This window comes from Gobio gobio (assembly GCF_949357685.1).
Source record: "Gobio gobio genome assembly, chromosome: 25".
NCBI lineage: Eukaryota > Metazoa > Chordata > Actinopteri > Cypriniformes > Gobionidae > Gobio > Gobio gobio.
In genome coordinates this window covers 42,285,193-42,309,412 of record NC_137121.1, presented here as the reverse complement: position 1 = coordinate 42,309,412, position 24,220 = coordinate 42,285,193, and the positions used below count along the sequence as shown (strand labels likewise).

Below are 24,220 nucleotides of genomic sequence, written 5' to 3'. Positions count from 1 at the left end.
TTCGTGCAAATCGGACAAACCGTCTAGGACGAGTTCGTAAAAGTAGGTTTTTTGGAAAATTAAAAATGGCGGGGAAATTATCATGACCGAAAATGACTTCATAGGGTGCAATTAAATCGGCATGAGCCAATGAATGTATTACGACCAGTTTCATTTAACTAAGCTAATTTAATCAAAAGTTATTAGCATTTTTGTAAATTTTGTTATAACCTTTGACCACAAGGTGGCACTGCCCCAAAACTTTTTGAGTACCTTCAAAGCATGGTGCAGAAGACACATACCAAGTTTCGTAACGATAGAATAATGAGTTTGTAAAATATAGTATTTTAGCACATAATTCAAAATGGCCGACAGCCAAAATGGCCGATTTGGTAAAATTGAATATCAGACGACTCGGCATGCCTTCCTGAATCTAACGAGGCCACTTTTATGATTTTTGGACAAACGGTTCAAAAGTTATAAGCAAAAATAGCCATTTTTCATATCTCCGGACCAGTAGGTGGCGCTGCGCCGAAACACTGCATGTTGCCTCATGTCATGCTTGTGATGACATGTACCAAGTTTGGTTTGAACACGATAAAGCGGTGCGGAGATATTGCCTTAAGTGTGTTTTTGCAACTGCTACGTAAAATTTGTTTGCACGTTTATCGAAAAGGATTTGACGAATCAACTTGATTTGCAAGATTTTTTGTCAGCATGGTCTGAAGATGATCTGGGTCAATTTTCGTGCAAATCGGTTGAACCGTCTAGGACGAGTTCGTAAAAGTAGGTTTTTCGGAAAATTAAAAATGGCGGGAAAATTTTTATGACGGAAAATGACGTCATAGGGTGCAATCGAATCGCCTTGAGCCAAGGAATCAGAGGAAAAAAGAATTTTGTTTCTAGCCCTTATGGTTCAAAAGTTATTAGCATAAACATGAGTCAAATTTTGGACTGATGGTGGCGCTAGAGGGATTGAGTTTGAGACTCCAAATTTGCTACGGTGACATTTCAGACTGTCCTCTATTAGTGTGCCAAATTTCACAACTTTTTACCATACGGTTCTATGGGCTGCCATAGACTTCGTGGCGGAAGAAGAAGAAGAAGATGAATAATAAATATAGCTGCAAGCAGCAATACCGGGGCCAAGCGCAAAGAAGAAGACAAGACATGCCAAAATGGCTGGCAGTGTCAGATCAACTGGAGCAATGAGCAATTAATCACGTTTTAAGATGATTTTAGGCAAAAGGCTGAAAAATGCATTGTAGTCTGACAGTGTCAGACCAACTGCAACAATGAACAATTATACAGTTTAAGAAGATTAGGCAAAATGGCTGAAATATCATATATAGAGTCACTGATAATATAAGTTGATGGTTTTTCACTTTTGACCAATAGGTGGCGCAGTTACGAAATTGATATGGTGTGGTCAGAATAAGGGAACAATGACACATGCAAAGTTTGATACCAATATGTCAAAGCATTGCAGAGATACAGCCTCAAGAGTCATTTTGGCATCATGTCTCAAATTCGTCGCTGCGGTTTACAAAAACGGTTTCATCTATTGATGCAAAATCCCTAACTTTTTGTTGACACAGTCTGAAGATGATACGATTCGATTTTGGTGGAAATCGGACAAACGGTCTAGGATGAGTTTGAAAAAGTAGATTTTGATCAAATAAGAACATTGAGGACAGGATGTTTGACCAAATATGGCAAAATTAGTATCTATCAGTTTAAGAAGATTAGGCAAAATGGCTGAAATATCATATATAGAGTCACTGATAATATAAGTTAATGGTTTATCACTTTTGACCAATAGGTGGCACAGTTACGAAATTTATGTGTGTGGTCAGAATAAGGGAACAATGACACATGCAAAGTTTAATGCCAATATGTCAAAGCATTGCAGAGATACAGCCTCAAGAGTCATTTTGGCATCATGCCTCAACTTCGTCGCTGCGGTTTACAAAAACGGTTTCATCTATTGATGCAAAATCCCTAACTTTTTATTGACACAGTCTGAAGATGATACGATTTGATTTTGGTAGAAATTGGACAAACGGTCTAGGATGAGTTTGAAAAAGTAGGTTTTGATCAAATAAGAATATTGAGGACAGTATGTTTGACCAAATATGGTAAAATTAGTATCTATATTCTCGGCATAAGCCAATAAATGTATTATGACCAGTTTCATTAAACTAGGCTAATTTAATCAAAAGTTATTAGCATTTTTGTAAATTTTGTTATAACCTTTGACCACAAGGTGGCACTGCCCCAAAACTTTTTGAGTACCTTCAAAGCATGGTGCGGAAGACATACCACATTTCATAACGATAGACTAATGCGTTTGTATTTTAGCACATAATTCAAAATGGCCGACAGCCAAAATGGCCGATATGGTAAAATTGAATATCAGACGACTCGGCATGCCGTCCTGAATCTAATGAGACAACTTTTATGATTTTTGGACAAACGGTTAAAAAAATGATAAAAGCAAAAATATCCATTCTTTGTATCTCCGGACCAGTAGGTGGCACTGCGCCGAAACGCAGCATGTTGCCTCAGGTCATGCTTGTGATGACATGTACCAAGATTGGTTTGAATACGATAAAGCATTGCGGAGATATTGCCTTATGAGTGTTTTTGCAACCGCTACGCAAAATTTGTGTGCGCGTTTATCGAAAACGATTAGACAAATCAACTTGATTTGCAAGATTTTTTGTCAGCATGGTCTGAAGATGATATGGTTCAATTTCTGTGCAAATCGGACAAACCGTCTAGGACGAGTTCGCAAAAGTAGGTTTTTTGGAAAATTAAAAATGGCGGGGAAATTATCATGACCGAAAATGACGTCATAGGGTGCAATTGAATCGGTATGAGCCAATGAATGTATTATGACCAGTTTCATTAAACTAAGCTAATTTAATCAAAAGTTATTAGCATTTTTGTAAATTTTGTTATAACCTTTGACCACAAGGTGGCACTGCCCCAACACTTTTTGAGTACCTTCAAAGCATGGTGCGGAAGACACATACCAAGTTTCATAACGATAGACTAATGAGTTTGTAAAATATAGCATTTTAGCACATAATTCAAAATGGCCGAAAGCCAAAATGGCCGATATGGTAAAATTGAATATGCAAGTTGAATATGCAAGTGCAAATAATTGTGGTGGTGCAAACTTTTTTTTCATTTCTACAAATTGTAATTACTGTGCCTGCTGTGAGCTGATACACTGACTGAACCACCATTCTATAATTAACAAATTCAACTTCATCTTCACACTCTAAACTTTAAAGCAGGCTTTAGGTTGTTTAATTAGTTACTTCCTTTCACTGTGCTTTGTGCACATGACAGAGAGCTAAATGCAGCACGCAAAATGTAAATCCACATCTCGGCGGACATGTCGTGGACGACCAACACCTCCAGCCTGGTCAAGAAGGCTCACCAGCACCTCTTCTTCCTGAGGACACTGAGGAAGAATCAGCTCTCCTCGGCTATCCTGGTGAACTTCTATCGCTGCCCAATAGAAAGCATCCTGACCAACTGTGTGGCAGTATGGTATGGGAGCTGCTCTGTTGCGGAGCGCAAGGCACTGCAGCGGGTGGTGAAAACTGCCCAGCGCATCACAGGGACTCCACTACCTGCCATCGAGCACATCCAGAGGAAACTCTGTCTGCATCGAGCTCGCAGCATCCTCAAGGACTCCTCTCACCCAGCCCACAGACTGTTTTCTCTCCTGCCCTCCGGCAGGCGTTTCAGGATCCACCGGACCAGGACCAGCAGACTTAAGAACAGTTTTTTCCCCAGAGCTGTCTCTTTACTGAACTCAAACCCCAGCTGATCCACTTCCCTCATAAACTGCTAACTCTCCTACCTCACACCTACATTCACTTTGTTATTTGCACTACCGACTGTTTATTACAGTAACAACTGTTTACTTATGCATTTTGCACTAAAATACCTTAACTGGATTATGCTCATTTGCACTGCCGACTGTTATTTACAGTACCTACTGTTTACATTTGCATTTTGCACCATACTTCTAACTGTAATATGCAATCACTTTCCACTGCACTTTTACACTTTCTTGGATAGCTTCTGTCCATAATTTATTGCACTAACTTAATCCACTGCTATATTCCTCGTTTAGCCTAACATATCATTGTATAACTCTATCTGTAAAATTCTGTTTATAGTAATAGCCATCTGTATATTATATTCATAGTACATATTCACCTGTAAATTCTGTTTATAGCAATATAGCCATCTGTATATTTATTCACTGTACATATTCACCTGTAAATTCTGTTCTGTTTATAGTAATAACCATCTCTCTATTTATATATATTTATATATATTCAGTACATTTCCATGTCCTGCACTTATGCAACCTTTGTATATCCTGCACTTGCTGCTATTGCACTTCTGGTTAGACCTAAACTGCATTTCGTTGCCTTGTACTTGTGTAATGACAATAAAGTTGAATCTAATCTAAAGAGCTGAAAGAATTTTACTTGCCCGACCAGACATAAGTAGTCTGATTAACTGTTGAATAACAAACATAACTAAAGAATAACCAAAACGCAATAATGATTCAGATTGTATTTAATTTAGTGTAAGTGATAGTGGATAATAATGTATGTAGGGCCTACTATAATGTTACTGACGGTAACAAGGTTGCCCTGTTGAGGCTGGTGCAGCCTCTCAAGGAGAAATTAAAACAAATCAACAGCACACACAAAGATTGAAAATGTGATAGTTTCATATAGTGTTAATTTTGTCACCTATTTTTTATTCAGTCTTAGTCTTAGTCTTGTGCCAAATGTCCTTGTTAGTTTTAGTCATATTTAGTCATTTAGATATCTTTTTTTGTTAGTCAAGTTTTAGTCGACTAAAAGTCTCGTCATTTTAGTCTAGTTTTAGTCAAAAAACAACTCAAGGTATCTTAGTCAAGTTTTAGTCTACTAAAAGTCTCGTCATTTTAGTCTAGTTTTAGTCAAAGGAAAACTCTGCATACAACCTGCATAATGTATGTGCCACAACACCACAGCTAACTGGATGATTTACAGTGTAGATGCCTAAAATCAGCATTAGCTTATGAGACGATGGGCACAAATATTGATTTCGATCTTGATTCAGTATGAATTACATATGTATAGGCCTATAGCCTACTGTACATATAAGGAAAACAAGTTTGCCTTTTAGCACTATTTTAAACTTTTTTGGGGGTTATATTATATTTGCTTGCATTCACTATTCACTATTATTAACATCTTAAAATGTAACAAATAAGTAAGCAGTTATAATCTGCAATACTTTTTTGAGCAACTAGACTACATGTATATTTATTAAAGAGCCATACAGGCACCAGTAAAGGCATTACAAGTGAAACTTTTTATTGTTCCAGCCACAAAATGGCTCTAATTTGCCTCTTTGCATTGGAATTCTCTATTTTAACCTTGATTAATACACTAATTGTAATATAAATAATACAAATATTAGAAGAAAAATGTTTTAAGTGGTCATTAATGGACCATAAGTATTGCACAAATAGTATTTAGTACCAAAAGATCACCTCCAAATATTCAATAAATATTATTGAACTAAAATATAGGCTATTTATTTAAAAAAATTGTTAAGATGTACGGTCACATTTGACCATCAATGAGTATAAGTGTGACTTAATTAGAATACCTGAGGGCTAAATACAAGAAAAACATTAACATTAATGTTAACAATGTTGCATCTCCACTACCACTCTCCATAATAAAATGATACTGTAAATGTGGCTGACGTAATAATTAATGCACACTATATGCTGTAGGCTACTGTTTACCAAAAATTGATGCAAACACCTGTGTAGTGAAGCTGTTGTGTAACTTGCGCGGCTGTTGTGTAACTTGCGCAGAAGTATTGAGCGCTCCGTGAACCACGTGACTGACCGCGCGCGCCGCAGCTAGATGACAGGAGGAGAATGAGAGAGACCTGTAGCCTACTCGAGCAACAGCGCGAACTCTTTCGGAATATTTTGAACTGCTGAATTTTCATCTCATGATGAAAAAGTAGAGACGATTGTAGACGAAAATGAAGAGAGATTTTATCTTAGTTTTTATTTTATGCAAAACATTTTAGTCTCGTCCTTTTTCGTCAACAATAGAGCATGTTAATTTAGTCTTAGTCGGCGTTTTTGGACATTGATGCAGTCTCGTCATCGTCTCGTCTTCGTCAGGGAAAAAAAGGTTGTTGACGAACATATTTAGTCTCGTCTCGTCTGACGAAATTAACACTAGTTTCATACAACAGTTTAATAAACAGTTCAAATGAAGTGAATTACATTTTAGACACAATATGTACTTGTTCTTTTTCAGCAGAAAAAAATAGTTAGAAACAAATCACAGCAGCATGTCATGACAGCACCTTATCATTAGTGATTACCCTTTCATAAACAACTGCCTCATTCAATGAATCAGCCGTTTGAACAAATCGTTTGAATAAATGACTCAATGACTCACCCATTAAGATGGTCACCTTCCGCCACCTACTGGATGTTTATGTTCATGTGTAAATTATTTAATTTGATTGGCAACAGCCCTATAGTTAATAATTATTCTAATAGACACTTTTATTCTAATTCTTTTAATGTATTGATTAAATTAAAGAATTGAAAATAAAAATGCATTTAATAACATTAGAGGGGAATGGCCTTCATAAAAAATGGTGAGAATATTGATTAAAAAAATGGTATTTATAAAATAAACATTATATTTTCATCACACACAGACACACACAAACACACAATATATATATATAAACATGTTAGTTGTGGTAATCCTACATTTTTGCTGGTGCTCCTAAATTTTTAATTGGGAGCACTAATGCTACCAAGTAAAAAAAAAAATATTTCAAACACTGACTAATATTAATTATACATGTATTAATATACAATACTAACACAAAAGTGTTTGACATGCTTAATGAAATATAATAACAATCTAAATGAAACATATTAGTCGAGAAGACAAAGTCTTCTTGACTAATATGAAAAATGCATTGTATGTGTCAATATGTCATTGCAAAAATTTAGCCTCAAGAGGCCTTTTCAATATAAGAATGGACCACATGCGGTGCTGTTTTGAAACCGTTTAAGCAGCTTAAAGGCATGGTGCTGATGGCATATACCAAGTTTCGTAATGATACACCAATTCATTTGTAAAGCATAGCATTTTATATCATAATACTGCATTGTAGTCAATGGGAATTTCATGTTTTGTTCTATTATAGCGCCACCAAGTGGCACAATCCTACCATTTTTTTTACGTGTCCTCGTAGTGAGCCCATACATGTCTGTATCAATTTTGGTGAAAATATCTCATTTGGTTTTGGAGTTATAGACATTTATATGAAAAAACACATGAAAAATGACTGACACCTGACTTTGATTGGATTTTACACCCCCTTACTATCAATATTTTGACATTTGGGCATTATTGTATATTTATCGACCTATGTTTTCGAACTTCTGATGCTGGTTTCGTCTCGATCGGACTAGCGGTTTCGAAGATATCAGCTAATGTTTTTAAAGTGCTAAATTACAACGCTGCACAAATAATACGCCGAAACCTGGCAAGTCTGGTATCGTTGGACTCGGCAAGGATTCAGGAGACAAAAAAAGTTACTCTCATGAAAATAAGTCAATCTCACCTAAAGTTATAAGCATTTGAAAAAAAAAAATCTCCACTAGGTGGCGCTGTTTCGAAACTTCTTGGGCTCATTCAGGGCACCGTGTTGATGACCCATACCGAGTTTCGTAACAATCCGTTCATGTGTTCATAAAATACAGCATTTTAGCACATAATTCAAAATGGCCGACAGCCAAAATGGCCGATATGGTAAAATTGAATATCAGACGACTCGGCATGCCGTCCTGAATGTAACGAGACCACTTTTATGATTTTTGGACAAACAGTTCAGAAGTTATAAGCAAAAATTACAAATTTTCGTATCTCCGGACCAGTAGGTGGCGCTGCGCCGAAACGCTGTATGTTGCCTCAAGTTATGCTTGTGATGACATGTACCAAGTTTGGTTTGAATACAATAAAGCGTTGCGGAGATATTGCCTTAAGTGTGTTTTTGCAACCGCTACGTAAAATTTGTTTGCGCGTTTATCGCAAATGATTTGACGAATCAACTCGATTTGCAAGTTTTTTTGTCAGCATGGTCTGAAGATGATCTGGTTCAATTTTCGTGCAAATCGGATGAACCGTCTAGGACGAGTTCGTAAAAGTAGGTTTTTCGGAAAATTAAAAATGGCGGGAAAATTTTTATGACGGAAAATGACGTCATATGGTGCAATCGAATCGTCTTGAGCCAAGGAATCAGGGGAAAAAAGAATTTTGTTTGTAGCCCTTATGGTTCAAAAGTTATTAGCATAAACATGAGTCACATTTTGGACTGATGGTGGCGCTAGAGGGATTGAGTTAGAGACTCCAAACTTGCTATGGAGACACTTGAGACCGTCCTCTATAAGTGAGCCAAATTTCATAACTTTTTACCATACGGTTCTATGGGCTGCCATAGACTTCGTGGCGGAAGAAGAAGAAGAAGAAGATGAATAATAAATATAGCTGCAAGCAGCAATACCGGGGCCAAGCGCAAAGAAGAAGACAATACATGCCAAAATGGCTGGCAGTGTCAGATCAACTGGAGCAATGAGCAATTAATCACGTTTTAAGATGATTTTAAGCAAAAGGCTGAAAATGCATTGTAGTCTGAGAGTGTCAGACCAACTGCAACAATTAACAATTATACAGTTTAAGAAGATTAGGCAAAATGGCTGAAATATCATATATTGAGTCACTGATAATGTAAGTTAATGGTTTATCACTTTTGACCAATAGGTGGCACAGATACGAAATTGATGTGGTGTGGTCAGAATAAGGGAACAATGACACATGCAAAGTTTGATGCCAATATGTCAAAGCATTGCAGAGATACAGCCTCAAGAGTAATTTTGGCATAATGGCTCAACTTCGTCGCTGTGGTTTACAAAAACGGTTTCATCTATTGATGCAAAATCCCTAACTTTTTGTTGACACAGTCTGAAGATGATACAATTCGATTTTGGTGGAAATTGGACAAACGGTCTAGGATGAGTTTGAAAAAGTAGGTTTTGACCAAATAAGAACATTGAGGACAGGATGTTTGACCAAATATGGAAAAATTAGTATCTCTGTTCTCGGCATGAGCCAATGACTGTATTATGACCAGTTTCATTAAACTAGGCTAATTTAATCAAACGTTATTATTATTTTTGTAAATTTTGTTATAACCTCTGACCACAAGGTGGCACTGCCCCAAAACGTTTTGAGTACCTTCAAAGCATGGTGTGGAAGACATGATTTTTGGACAAACAGTTCAAAAGTTATAAGCAAAAATAGCCATTTTTTGTATCTCCGGACCAGTAGGTGGCGCTGCGCCGAAACGCTGCATGTTGCTTCAGGTCATGCTTGTGATGACATAAACCAAGATTGGTTTGAATACGATAAAGCGCTGTGGAGATATAGGCTTATGAGTGTTTTTGCAACCGCTACGCAAAATTTGTGTGCGCGTTTATCGAAAACGATTTGACAAATCAACTTGATTTGCAAGATTTTTTGTCAGCATGGTCTGAAGATGATCTGGTTCAATTTTCGTGCAAATCGGACAAACCGTCTAGGACGAGTTCGTAAAAGTAGGTTTTTTGGAAAATTAAAAATGGCGGGGAAATTATCATGACCGAAAATGACATCATAGGTTGCAATTGAATCGGCATGAGCCAATGACTCTATTATGACCAGTTTCAATATACTAGGCTAATTTAATCAAAAGTTATTAGCATTTTTGTCAAGTTTGTTATATCTTTTGACCACAAGGTGGCACTGCCCTAAAACTTTTTGAGTACCTTCAGGGCATAGCAAGGAAGTCACATACCGAGTTTAGTAACAATATACTAATGCATTTGTAAAATATAGCATTTTTTGACAAAATTCAAAATGGCCGACAGCCAAAATGGCCGATATGGTAAAATTGAATATCAGACGACTCGTCATGCCGTCCTGAATGTAACGAGACCACTTTTATGATTTTTGGACAAACAATTCAGAAGTTATAAGCAAAAATAGCAATTTTTCATATCTCCGGACCAGTAGGTGGCGCTGCGCCGAAACGCTGTATGTTGCCTCAAGTCATGCTTGTGATGACATGTACCAAGTTTGGTTTGAATACGATAAAGCGTTGCGGAGATATTGCCTTAAGAGTGTTTTTGCAACCGCTACGTAAAATTTGTTTGCGCGTTTTTCGCAAATGATTTGACGAATCAACTTGATTTGCAAGATTTTTTGTCAGCATGGTCTGAAGATGATCTGGTTCAATTTTCGTGCAAATCGGATGAACTGTCTAGGACGAGTTCGTAAAAGTAGGTTTTTCGGAAAATTCAAAATGGCGGGAAATTTTTTATGACGGAAAATGACGTCATATGGTGCAATCGAATCGTCTTGAGCCAAGGAATCAGAGGAAAAAAGAATTTTGTTTCTAGCCCTTATGGTTCAAAAGTTATTAGCATAAACATGAGTCAAATTTTGGACTGATGGTGGCGCTAGAGGGATTGAGTTTGAGACTCCAAATTTGCTACGGTGACATTTCAGACTGTCTTCTATTAGTGTGCCAAATTTCACAACTTTTTACCATACGGTTCTATGGGCTGCCATAGACTTCGTGGCGGAAGAAGAAGAAGAAGAAGAAGAAGAAGAAGAAGATGAATAATAATAATAAGAACGGGAACGGTTTCAATAGGTGCCTTCGCACCTTCGGTGCTTGGCCCCTAAATATAGCTGCAAGCAGCAATACCGGGGCCAAGCGCAAAGAAGACAAGACATGCCAAAATGGCTGGCAGTGTCAGATCAACTGGAGCAATGAGCAATTAATCACGTTTTAAGATGATTTTAAGCAAAAGGCTGAAAATGCATTGTAGTCTGAGAGTGTCAGACCAACTGCAACAATTAACAATTATACAGTTTAAGAAGATTAGGCAAAATGGCTGAAATATCATATATTGAGTCACTGATAATGTAAGTTAATGGTTTATCACTTTTGACCAATAGGTGGCACAGATACGAAATTGATGTGGTGTGGTCAGAATAAGGGAACAATGACACATGCAAAGTTTGATGCCAATATGTCAAAGCATTGCAGAGATACAGCCTCAAGAGTAATTTTGGCATAATGGCTCAACTTCGTCGCTGCGGTTTACAAAAACGGTTTCATCTATTGATGCAAAATCCCTAACTTTTTGTTGACAGTCTGAAGATGATACGATTCGATTTTGGTGGAAATTGGACAAACGGTCTAGGATGAGTTTGAAAAAGTAGGTTTTGATCAAATAAGAACATTGAGGACAGGATGTTTGACCAAATATGGAAAAATTAGTATCTCTGTTCTCGGCATGAGCCAATGACTGTATTATGACCAGTTTCATTAAACTAGGCTAATTTAATCAAAAGTTATTAGCATGTTTGTAAATTTTGTTATAACCTCTGACCACAAGGTGGCACTGCCCCAAAACGTTTTGAGTACCTTCAAAGCATGGTGCGGAAGACATGATTTTTGGACAAACAGTTCAAAAGTTATAAGCAAAAATAGCCATTTTTTGTATCTCCGGACCAGTAGGTGGCGCTGCGCCGAAACGCTGCATGTTGCTTCAGGTCATGCTTGTGATGACATATACCAAGATTGGTTTGAATACGATAAAGCGTTGTGGAGATATAGGCTTATGAGTGTTTTTGCAACCGCTACGTAAAATTTGTTTGCGCGTTTATCGCAAATGATTTGACGAATCAACTCGATTTGCAAGTTTTTTTGTCAGCATGGTCTGAAGATGATCTGGTTCAATTTTCGTGCAAATCGGATGAACCGTCTAGGACGAGTTTGCAAAAGTAGGTTTTTTGGATAATTAAATATGGCGGGGAAATTATCATGACCGAAAATGACGTCATAGGGTGCAATTGAATCGGCATGAGCCAATGAATGTATTATGACCAGTTTCATTATACTAAGCTAATTAAATCAAAAGTTATTAGCATTTTTGTCAAGTTTGTTATAACTTTTGACCACAAGGTGGCACTGCCCCAAAACTTTTTGAGTACCTTCAGGGCATGGAGTGGAAGTCACATACCGAGTTTAGTAACAATACACTAATGCATTTGTAAAATATAGCATTTTAGCACATAATTCAAAATGGCCGACAGCCAAAATGGCCGATATGGTAAAATTGAATATCAGACGACTCGGCATGCCGTCCTGAATGTAACGAGACCACTTTTATGATTTTTGGACAAACAGTTCAGAAGTTATAAGCAAAAATAGCAATTTTTCGTATCTCCGGACCAGTAGGTGGCGCTGCGCCGAAACGCTGTATGTTGCCTCAAGTCATGCTTGTGATGACATGTACCAAGTTTGGTTTGAATACGATAAAGCGTTGCGGAGATATTGCCTTAAGTGTGTTTTTGCAACCGCTACGTAAAATTTGTTTGCGCGTTTATCGCAAATGATTTGACGAATCAACTTGATTTGCAAGATTTTTTGTCAGCATGGTCTGAAGATGATCTGGTTCAATTTTCGTGCAAATCGGATGAATCGTCTAGGACGAGTTCGTAAAAGTAGGTTTTTCGGAAAATTAAAAATGGCGGGAAAATTTTTATGACGGAAAATGACGTCATAGGGTGCAATCGAATCGTCTTGAGCCAAGGAATCAGAGGAAAAAAGAATTTTGTTTCTAGCCCTTATGGTTCAAAAGTTATTAGCATAAACATGAGTCAAATTTTGGACTGATGGTGGCGCTAGAGGGATTGAGTTTGAGACTCCAAATTTGCTACGGTGACATTTCAGACTGTCCTCTATTAGTGTGCCAAATTTCACAACTTTTTACCATACGGTTCTATGGGCTGCCATAGACTTCGTGGCGGAAGAAGAAGAAGAAGAAGAAGATGAATAATAAATATAGCTGCAAGCAGCAATACCGGGGCCAAGCGCAAAGAAGAAGACAAGACATGCCAAAATGGCTGGCAGTGTCAGATCAACTGGAGCAATGAGCAATTAATCACGTTTTAAGATGATTTTAAGCAAAAGGCTGAAAATGCATTGTAGTCTGAGAGTGTCAGACCAACTGCAACAATTAACAATTATACAGTTTAAGAAGATTAGGCAAAATGGCTGAAATATCATATATTGAGTCACTGATAATGTAAGTTAATGGTTTATCACTTTTGACCAATAGGTGGCACAGATACGAAATTGATGTGGTGTGGTCAGAATAAGGGAACAATGACACATGCAAAGTTTGATGCCAATATGTCAAAGCATTGCAGAGATACAGCCTCAAGAGTAATTTTGGCATGATGGCTCAACTTCGTCGCTGCGGTTTACAAAAACGGTTTCATCTATTGATGCAAAATCCCTAACTTTTTGTTGACACTGTCTGAAGATGATACGATTCGATTTTGGTGGAAATTGGACAAACGGTCTAGGATGAGTTTGAAAAAGTAGGTTTTGATCAAATAAGAACATTGAGGACAGGATGTTTGACCAAATATGGAAAAAGTAGTATCTCTGTTCTCGGCATGAGCCAATGACTGTATTATGACCAGTTTCATTAAACTAGGCTAATTTAATCAAAAGTTATTAGCATGTTTGTAAATTTTGTTATAACCTCTGACCACAAGGTGGCACTGCCCCAAAACGTTTTGAGTACCTTCAAAGCATGGTGCGGAAGACATGATTTTTGGACAAACAGTTCAAAAGTTATACGCAAAAATAGCCATTTTTTGTATCTCCGGACCAGTAGGTGGCGCTGCGCCGAAACGCTGCATGTTGCTTCAAGTCATGCTTTTGATGACATATACCAAGATTGGTTTGAATACGATAAAGCGTTGCGGAGATATTGCCTTAAGAGTGTTTTTGCAACCGCTACGTAAAATTTGTTTGCGCGTTTATCGCAAATGATTTGACGAATCAACTTGATTTGCAAGATTTTTTGTCAGCATGGTCTGAAGATGATCTGGTTCAATTTTCGTGCAAATCGGATGAACCGTCTAGGACGAGTTTGTAAAAGTAGGATTTTCGGAAAATTCAAAATGGCGGGAAAATTTTTATGACGGAAAATGACGTCATAGGTTGCAATCGAATCGTCTTGAGCCAAGGAATCAGAGGAAAAAAGAATTTTGTTTCTAGCCCTTATGGTTCAAAAGTTATTAGCATAAACATGAGTCAAATTTTGGACTGATGGTGGCGCTAGAGGGATTGAGTTAGAGACTCCAAATTTGCTACGGTGACATTTCAGACTGTCCTCTATTAGTGTGCCAAATTTCACAACTTTTTACCATACGGTTCTATGGGCTGCCATAGACTTCGTGGCGGAAGAAGAAGAAGAAGAAGAAGAAGATGAATAATAATAATAAGAACGGGAACGGTTTCAATAGGTGCCTTCGCACCTTCGGTGCTTGGCCCCTAATAATAAGAACGGGAACGGTTTCAATAGGTGCCTTCGCACCTTCGGTGCTTGGCCCCTAAATAGCTGCAAGCAGCAATACCGGGGCCAAGCGCAAAGAAGAAGACAAGACATGCCAAAATGGCTGGCAGTGTCAGATCAACTGCAGCAATGAGCAATTAATCACGTTTTAAGATGATTTTAGGCAAGAGGCTGAAAATGCATTGTAGTCTGAGAGTGTCAGACCAACTGCAACAATGAACAATTATACAGTTTAAGAAGATTAGGCAAAATGGCTGAAATATCATAAATTGAGTCACTGATAATATAAATTAATGGTTTATCACTTTTGACCAATAGGTGGCACAGTTACGAAATGTATGTGGTGTGGTCAGAATAAGGGAACAATGACACATCCAAAGTTTGATGCCAATATGTGAAAGCTTTGCAGAGATACAGCCTCAAGAGTCATTTTGGCATCATGCCTCAAATTCGTCGCTGTGGTTTACAAAAACGGTTTCATCTATAGATGCAAAATCCCTAACTTTTTGTTGACACAGTCTGAAGATGATACGATTCGATTTTGGTTGAAATTGGACAAACGGTCTAGGATGAGTTTGAAAAAGTAGGTTTTGATCAAATAAGAACATTGAGGACAGGATGTTTGACCAAATATGGCAAAATTAGAATCTATGTTCTCGGCATGAGCCAATAAATGTATTACGACCAGTTTCATTAAACTAGGCTAATTTAATCAAAAGTTATTAGCATTTTTGTAAATTTTGTTATAACCTTTGACCACAAGGTGGCACTACCCCAAAACTTTTTGAGTACCTTCAAAGCATGGTGCGGAAGACCCATACCAAGTTTCGTAACGATAGACTAATGCGTTTGTAAAATATAGTATTTTAGCGCATAATTCAAAATGGCCAAGAGCCAAAATGGCTGATATGGTAAAATTGAATATCAGACAACTCTGAATACCGTCCTGAATCTAACGAGACCACTTTTATGATTTTTGGACAAACGGTTCAAAAGTTATAAGCAAAAACACCCATTTTTTGTATCTCCGGACCAGTAGGTGGCGCTGCGCCGAAACGCTGCATGTTGCTTCAGGTCATGCTTGTGATGACATATACCAAGATTGGTTTGAATACGATAAAGCGTTGTGGAGATATAGGCTTATGAGTGTTTTTGCAACCGCTACGCAAAATTTGTGTGCGCGTTTATCGAAAAAGATTTGACAAATCAACTTGATTTGCAAGATTTTTTGTCAGCATGGTCTGAAGATGATCTGGTTCAATTTTCGTGCAAATCAGACAAACCGTCTAGGACGAGTTCGTAAAAGTAGGTTTTTTGGAAAATTAAACATGGCGGGGAAATTATCATGACCGAAAATGACATCATAGGTTGCAATTGAATCGGCATGAGCCAATGACTCTATTATGACCAGTTTCAATATACTAGGCTAATTTAATCAAAAGTTATTAGCATTTTTGTCAAGTTTGTTATATCTTTTGACCACAAGGTGGCACTGCCCTAAAACTTTTTGAGTACCTTCAGGGCATAGCAAGGAAGTCACATACCGAGTTTAGTAACAATATACTAATGCATTTGTAAAATATAGCATTTTTTGACAAAATTCAAAATGGCCGACAGCCAAAATGGCCGATATGGTAAAATTAAATATCAGACGACTCGGCATGCCGTCCTGAATGTAACGAGACCACTTTTATGATTTTTGGACAAACAGTTCAGAAGTTATAAGCAAAAATAGCAATTTTTCGTATCTCCGGGCCAGTAGGTGGCGCTGCGCCGAAACGCTGTATGTTGCCTCAAGTCATGCTTGTGATGACATGTACCAAGTTTGGTTTGAATACGATAAAGCGTTGCGGAGATATTGCCTTAAGAGTGTTTTTGCAACCGCTACGTAAAATTTGTTTGCGCGTTTATCGCAAATGATTTGACGAATCAACTTGATTTGCAAGATTTTTTGTCAGCATGGTCTGAAGATGATCTGGTTCAATTTTCGTGCAAATCGGATGAACCGTCTAGGACGAGTTCGTAAAAGTAGGTTTCTCGGAAAATTCAAAATGGCGGGAACATTTTTATGACGGAAAATGACGTCATAGGGTGCAATCGAATCGTCTTGAGCCAAGGAATCAGAGGAAAAAATAATTTTGTTTCTAGCCCTTATGGTTCAAAAGTTATTAGCATAAACATGAGTCAAATTTTGGACTGATGGTGGCGCTAGAGGGATTGAGTTTGAGACTCCAAATTTGCTACGGTGACATTTCAGACTGTCCTCTATTAGTGTGCCAAATTTCACAACTTTTTACCATACGGTTCTATGGGCTGCCATAGACTTCGTGGCGAAAGAAGAAGAAGAAGAAGAAGATGAATAATAATAATAAGAACGGGAACGGTTTCAATAGGTGCCTTCGCACCTTCGGTGCTTGGCCCCTAATAATAATAATAAGAACGGGAACGGTTTCAATAGGTGCCTTCGCACCTTCGGTGCTTGGCCCCTAATAATAATAAGAACGGGAACGGTTTCAATAGGTGCCTTCGCACCTTCGGTGCTTGGCCCCTAATAATAATAATAAGAACGGGAACGGTTTCAATAGGTGCCTTCGCACCTTCGGTGCTTGGCCCCTAATAATAATAATAGGAACGGGAACGGTTTCAATAGGTGCCTTCGCACCTTCGGTGCTTGGCCCCTAATAATAAGAACGGGAACGGTTTCAATAGGTGCTTTCGCACCTTCGGTGCTTGGCCCCTAATAATACGCGGTTTGTTAATTGGCCAGAGGAGAACTGGCACCCCGACTGAGCCTGGTTTCTCCCAAGGTTTATTTTTCTCCATTAGGTCACCTAATGGGGTTTTGGTTTCCTTGCCACTGTTGCCTCTGGCTTGGCGTGCTCAGTTGGGGACATTATTATTTAGATTAATTTCGATGTTTAGTTGAAAAATTTAAACTAAATTAACCATTTAAACTAAATTACTGATCAAATTATTGATCTAACGCCCACACTGTCACTGTATGATACTTGAAATGTTTCCAGAATGGCTATACAGCTGATTAAAATTATGCTGCATTTTTTTTCCTGTTTAACACTGTAAAGCTGCTTTGAAACAATCTACGTTGTTAAAAGCGCTATATAAATAAAGTTGACTTGACTTGACTTGGTTTGAGTCTTTTTAGCTGAATTTTAGCAGTTCAGGGAACATTACATTTTGAGGTTTAGGGCCCTATCTTGCACCGACGCAGTCTTCGCATTCCATTGTGACCAAGTGTATACCTTATGCTCCTTATAATCATTTTCATCTCTTCCAAATTTTGCCAGCTTATCTTGCTTAAGTTTTTTGGATAGTTGTTCTAAATCTTCTTTAAGTTTCTCTTTAAACTGAAAAAGCGATTCATACCCATCTGATGGAATCTCTTGCTTGATTTTAACAATCTGTTTTTGCATTTCAGTCTTCTGTTTTTTTGCTTCTTCAATTAGTAGCAGCATAAGGTCTTGGGAGCATTATTTAGTATAGCTTCCCACTTTTGTCTAAACTCTGTATCTCCATGACCAAACGAAGGAATTGTTTTTATTCTGAGTCCTCTTGGGATCATATTTTCTCTCCAGTAATCAGATAATGTGACCATGTGAAGATGTAGTCTCAGTTCTTTTTCTGAATGTCTCTTGAGTTCAAAACACAGTTTTTTTTTAATCTGCATGCTGCGGTCTATCTTGACTCAACAGTGTGTCTGTAACAATGATCTTCTCACCTTCTTCTTTAGAGTAGGAAAAGTAACTCGTCGTCATCTTTTGATGAAAAGAATGTGTCGATCCCCTAGAACGTCTCTTTGACGGAGCAACTTCTGCACAAGATGATCCCTCAACGTCCTTAATTCATCAAAGCAAGGAATGCAAGAAGTGCTGCACAGGGTGTAAAATCTCAGTGCTCTTTGGTTGTATGGGATAATTAAGTTCAGAAACAAAGGTAGTCCAAGGCACTCGATGGGTGTGTTGAAAAAGTTAAAAAGCCTTTATTTTTTCATGGCTTAAACATTTAAAATTGGTGACAGGTACACCTACGCGTTGCGGCTTTACATGCCTTCGTCAGGGTGTGTATAACAAACAACATCTCAAGCTCATTTTTAACCAGCCATTAATTGATCAAATTACAGACACCTGGTCACTCTGTGTGTGTGAGAGAGAGAGAGAGAGAGAGAGAGAGAGAGAGAGAGAGAGAGAGAGAGAGAGAGAGAGACTTTTAAACATCTTTTTATTTGACATTGTAACATTAAACAAAAAAAGGTGTTTAATATAACTTTACACCTTTCCCATTACTACCACGGGAAAAGTAACTCTCCATCCTCCATCAAAGAAAACAAATTTGTGCTTAAGCACCACTTCATTCGAAAACTTATCATAGCATCATTCATTTTATAATATTCATATTCTAATTTTCTCTTTGAGAACGTGAATATTTACACCCAAAAATAAATAGTGTTTTTGAAAAAACCCAACCAAGACTTGATAACATACACTCTAAAAAATTAAAGAGAGCATACAGTCTTTGACATTCGCAAAAAGTATGAAACACAGTTTCTAATACATTGCAAAAACTACAAACTGGTAATATATCAGGATTACATTTAAACAGAAAGGATTTTGTTGGCATTGCACAGTGCAAAATACGCCACTGAAGGTCTCCTGAGCGCTTAGGTAAAGGACTTTTATAAAACAACCGCCAAGAAGGTGACTGTTCTTGGGATACAGATAAGAAACTTCTCCATTTTGTATCTTTCTTCTCTATTAGTTGTTTAGAAAATGTAATTTTAACACATAAAATATATAATTGTCTTTTATTTATTTCTAGAAATGATTCTTGTTCTAGCTCTCGAAATGAAAGGAGCGGTCTTTCGTCTTTATCATCTTGATAATTATGTGGAGTAATAAACACCTCAGGAAAGAGGCATTGCTTGAACCCAGTAGACAGAAACCTCTCAATAAACTGTCTCAGTAACACTGGAAAAGATTCTTTCAGCTTGTTTAAGATATTTCCAACAATTCTATCAGATTTTCCCCCAACTTGTCCACAAATTTCTTGTACTGAATTCCATTTTCTTTCCTCTAAATCAATTAAATCTTCTACTTTTGAAATACCTGCCGAAACAAAATTCTTAATTTCGGTATCTGATATAACTTTTTGGTAAAACCATGAATTATAAAAAAGTGGTTCGTCAAGGCCAAAATGCTCTTCTCTGTCCGTTTTAAATTGATTCCAGACACTTATGACATTCTTATAGAAACTAGTAAAAGAGACATTTTTAAACATTTCATTTGACATCAGAAATAATTGTCTGTCAAGTCCTCTCCCACCAGAGTTCCGTAAAATGGCTTAACTGAACATTATCCATGGCTGAGGGTTTCGATCATAGAGCAGTCTTTGAGCTATCTGTAATCTCATTGCCTTTTGAGGCTAGATGAATAAGGCTTTGACCTCCCTCAAATACTGGCAAACACAAGACTCCTGATTCAGCCAGTGATATCCTCCCCAAAAGAAATCCACAAAGTGTTTCTGGAGTAGTTGTAAAAGGTCTGTTGGAGGGTCTAAAACGGACAGACGATGCCACAACATCGAAGCAGCCAAATTATTAACAACTAATACCCTTCCTCTATAGGACAGCTGAGGTTGAATCCACTTCCATTTCTGAAGTTTCCCCAACACTTTTTCTGCTATTCCATCCCAGTTCTTTGTCATGTATTGATCAGTACCAAAGAAGACTCCAAGTATTTTAAAACCGTCTGTTTTCCACTGGCACATTTGAGGAAGATGAGGTGGACTTTCTTCTTGCCAATGGCCCAGAAGTAGTGCATTGGTTTTATTCCAGTTCACCTGTGCTGAAGACGCTTTCTGATACAGGTCAAGACTCATTTGCAAGTGCTCAATATCTTCTTGAGATCGTATTATCACGGTGATGTCATCCGAGTAAGCTGTAAGGCTTAGGTTAGTTACTTCTGAGATATCAGAATTAAGAACTGAAATACCATGTAGATTTTTCCTCAAAAGTCTCAGCAAGGGCTCTATGGACAAGGTGTATAAAAGTCCAGAAAGGCTGCAGCCTTGTCGAACACCTCTGCACACTGGAAAAGTTCTTGTTAAAACTCCATTAATCTTCAACATACTGTATACATCAGTGTATAGTAGCTGGATTTGTGAAATAAATTTCTCTCCAAACCCAAAGGCAGTCAGAGTTTTAAAGAGGTAGTGATGGTCGACTCTGTCAAAAGCCTTCTCCTGGTCAAGGGACAGAAGTCCAACATCAAGCTTGTATATGTCAGTTAACTGTAGTAGATCACGCACCAGAGACAAGTTATCAAAGATGGAGCGTTTTGGAACACAGTATGATTGATCTTCATGGACTATGGAAGCCAAGCATTCTTTCAGCCAATTCGTTAATGCCTTTGAGAGTATCTTGTAGTCTGTGTTTAAAATTGAGATGGGGCGCCAGTTTTTTAAGGACCTTAAGTCACCTTTTTTAGGTAATAGAGTTATTACGGCTCTTCTGCAACTCAGAGGTAACACTTTCAATTTTTCACTTTCAGTAAAAACAGAGTGTAAATCAGGTCCAATAAGTGACCAAAAAACTCTGTAAAATTCAGATGTCAGACCGTCCAACCCTGGGGATCGTCCAGCAGACTGTTGTTCACAAGCTGTACTTAGTTCTTCAAATGACAGTGAATGTTCCAGTTCTTTCTTGTTGTCGTCATTTAATTTAAGGACATCATTAAGAATATGTTCCACAGCTTTAGGATCACAAGACTGGGCACTGTAAAGTTTTTCGTAGAATGACAAGGCTTGTAAGATAATCTCCCCTTTATCTGATGTCTCTCTCCCATCGGGTAGTTTAAGATGATCGATTGCTTTTCTCTCTCGAACTTTCCTTTCCAAGGCAAAAAAGAATTTTGAGGAAGTGTCCATGTTGTGAAGTTGAGCGATTCTATTGCTCCTTGGTCTCTTTCTTCATACAGATTTTTTAAAATAAATTTATTCTGTTCAAGCAGGTCTTCACTTTTCCCATCTTCTCCACTTATGGAGCTACTTAGCTTTAAAATGTCTTCTTCCAAAAGTTTTATCTTCTTTTTAGTTTCATTCGTATTATTTTGTGTATACTGTTGGCAGAAAGACTTCATCTGGATTTTTCCAATGTCCCACCATTGGCTTAAGGATTTAAACTGTGACCTTCTCTCTCTCCAAGCTCTCCAGAAAAGAGTAAAAGAGTGCACGAAAGAGTGATCTTTTAACAATCTATTATTAAAGTGCCAGTAAGATTTATTATGAGTATTCAATGTTGTGACCGTGACAGATATGTAGTGATGGTCAGATAGGGGTGTGGGACTAATACTGCTGTTAAGAAAATACTGTCTTTTAGTTTTTTGAACATAGATTCTATCTAACCTGGCTCCAGATATAATTTTTGAACTCATCTTCATCCATGTGTATTGTTTTTCTTTAGGAAAGGATTCTCTCCACACATCAACAAGTGCATGATATTTTAAAACATTTCTAAGCGCTTCTGATGATTTTGGGTGAGGCTCATCGTGATTCCGATCAACTGTATGATCAATTGTGCAATTAAAATCTCCGGCTACAACGATTACTCTTTCTTGGGGAATTCCATTAATCACTTCTTGTAATTTTCTAAAGCATTCAATTCTGTCAGATCCAACGTTAGGGGCGTAAACATTAATGAATGAAAAAGATAAACCTTGCAAAAAAATATCTACTTGCTGCATTCTACCAGGTATAATATCTATCATACTGAAATCCTGTCCTTGGAGTTTAGCAGATATCAGAATAGCAACACCAGCACTGACAATTTACCCATGGCTGAGAAAAACCTGCCCTTTCCACTCACTAAGCCATTCTGTCTGGTTATATTTATCAGTGTGAGTTTCCTGTAAAAAGATTACACCTCTCTTCTTTAAAGTTAAAAAATAAAAAAGAGCAAATCTTTTCCCTACACTACGGCATCCATTAACATTTAAGGATCCAATGTTCAAGGATGCCATAATTATTAACAGGGAAATATTAATGCAGCTGAGTACCATTATTGCAAGCTTCATCTTAACCTGTTACACTTTTTTATCGCTACGTTGGATCATCTTTTTTACTTTAGTCATAATTTTCTTGAGACAATATCGTTTTTGTCTATTGAATTCTTCAAGAGTTGCATTTGTCATTACATATCTAGAAGAGGCAAGAAAGCCTTTCAAATCTGGAAAAAACATTTCCATCTGGGGATTTCTGGTGCCTTTAGTTTTATCAAGGAAGATACTGATTTGTTTTATAGAATATAGTCTGGAGTTTGTATCACTCGTTTCTAAAGATCCTGCTTGTGAACTGGTTTCTTCCATGTCAACAAAACTCCCTTCACTTTCACTTCCATGATCTGAATCATCATCTGACAGAATATTATCTATACTTACATTTGACCACTGACTAAATTTCCCTTCTTCAGATTCATTTTCATTTGTCACAATACTTTGTTCTTCTGTGTCTTTTTGTGGTAAACAGGTAATTTCCTCACTTTTAGACTGAGAAGCTGCGTTTTCTGACTGACTTACATCAGAAATCTCAGCTCTCTGTTCTGGTTGTTTACCATCGTTTATATTTTCCTCTCGGTTTTGAGGCTCTGAGTTTGTCTCTTCTCGCACATTAGAGCTGTCCTCTCCTGCACTGTTAACAGATCTAGGGCACGTCTGCCGAACATGACCATGGTCACCGCAAACATAACAGCGCATCTGTTCCGTGCTGATAAAGATTGTGTAATCTTTACCTTCGATTGATATCTTTATCGCTACTTCTAGCGGGTCATATTGTGCGTTCGGTATTATATACGTAAATCGTCGGAAGGACATGATGTGCTTTATATCAGGATTTTTGAGTCCTAAAGGGATCATCTTGATCGGCGCAGTCACTTTACCGTAACGCTGAAGTATTCCTTTCAAAGTTTCATCTTTTATGAATGGCGGTACATTGGAAATAACTACTTTTTTGGAGGGACTAGATAACGGCAGTAATTGTAAAAACATATTGTTTACCTCAAGCCCTGTCTCGATTAATTCATCAACCATCTCAACTTCAGTAAGAAAAACAACAAGTGCTTTGTTCATCCTGGCAGCTGATTTAATATTTAATCCACCAACCTTCTGACTGACGGCTAGCAGAACGTCTTCAATGTTCATGTTCTCCTGTGGCATGCACTTGAATCCGTGTTTGAGAGTTAGACGCGAAAAAGCGTCGTTTGACTCCATTATTACTCGCAACCCTGCGCTATGCGCAGTCTGCGGGTAAATACTTTAACAATCCTTACGTTCAATTTATGAATGACTATAAACAATGAAAGTTGAAAAATAAAAACAGAAAAGTTTTTGCACGCGTGCTCAAGCACCTGCAGTCTTCAAGCTACCCACAATCCCCTGAGCGAGAGAGAGAGAGAGAGAGAGAGAAATAAATATTCATAAATATCAAAGATGTATACAAGTCAAAATTGCACGAATCAATATTGTATATAGTTAACAATGAAATTAAGTTAGACATAGAAATACATAAATCAAGTAATTCATATAATTGAATTCAACATAATTCGTAAACATCAAATAATTCATAATGTAACATATTACTAGAAAGAACTAAATTACATTACAAAAATGG

At 37.6% G+C, this 24,220-nt stretch overlaps 1 protein-coding gene across 1 annotated transcript in view; it reads right to left on the bottom strand.

The window, feature by feature from the left end:
- Positions 1-23,751, bottom strand: part of LOC307121311 (uncharacterized protein) — a gene marked incomplete at its 5' end in the record, with an annotated part of 152,899 nt that extends 129,148 nt beyond the window's left edge. The window contains 2 exons of the mRNA XM_079808829.1: positions 22,993-23,265; positions 23,608-23,751. Of these exons, the coding sequence (XP_079664955.1) occupies positions 22,993-23,265; positions 23,608-23,751 (417 nt within the window). The remainder of the gene's footprint in view (positions 1-22,992; positions 23,266-23,607) is intronic.
- Between the last annotated feature and the right edge of the window lie 469 nt (positions 23,752-24,220).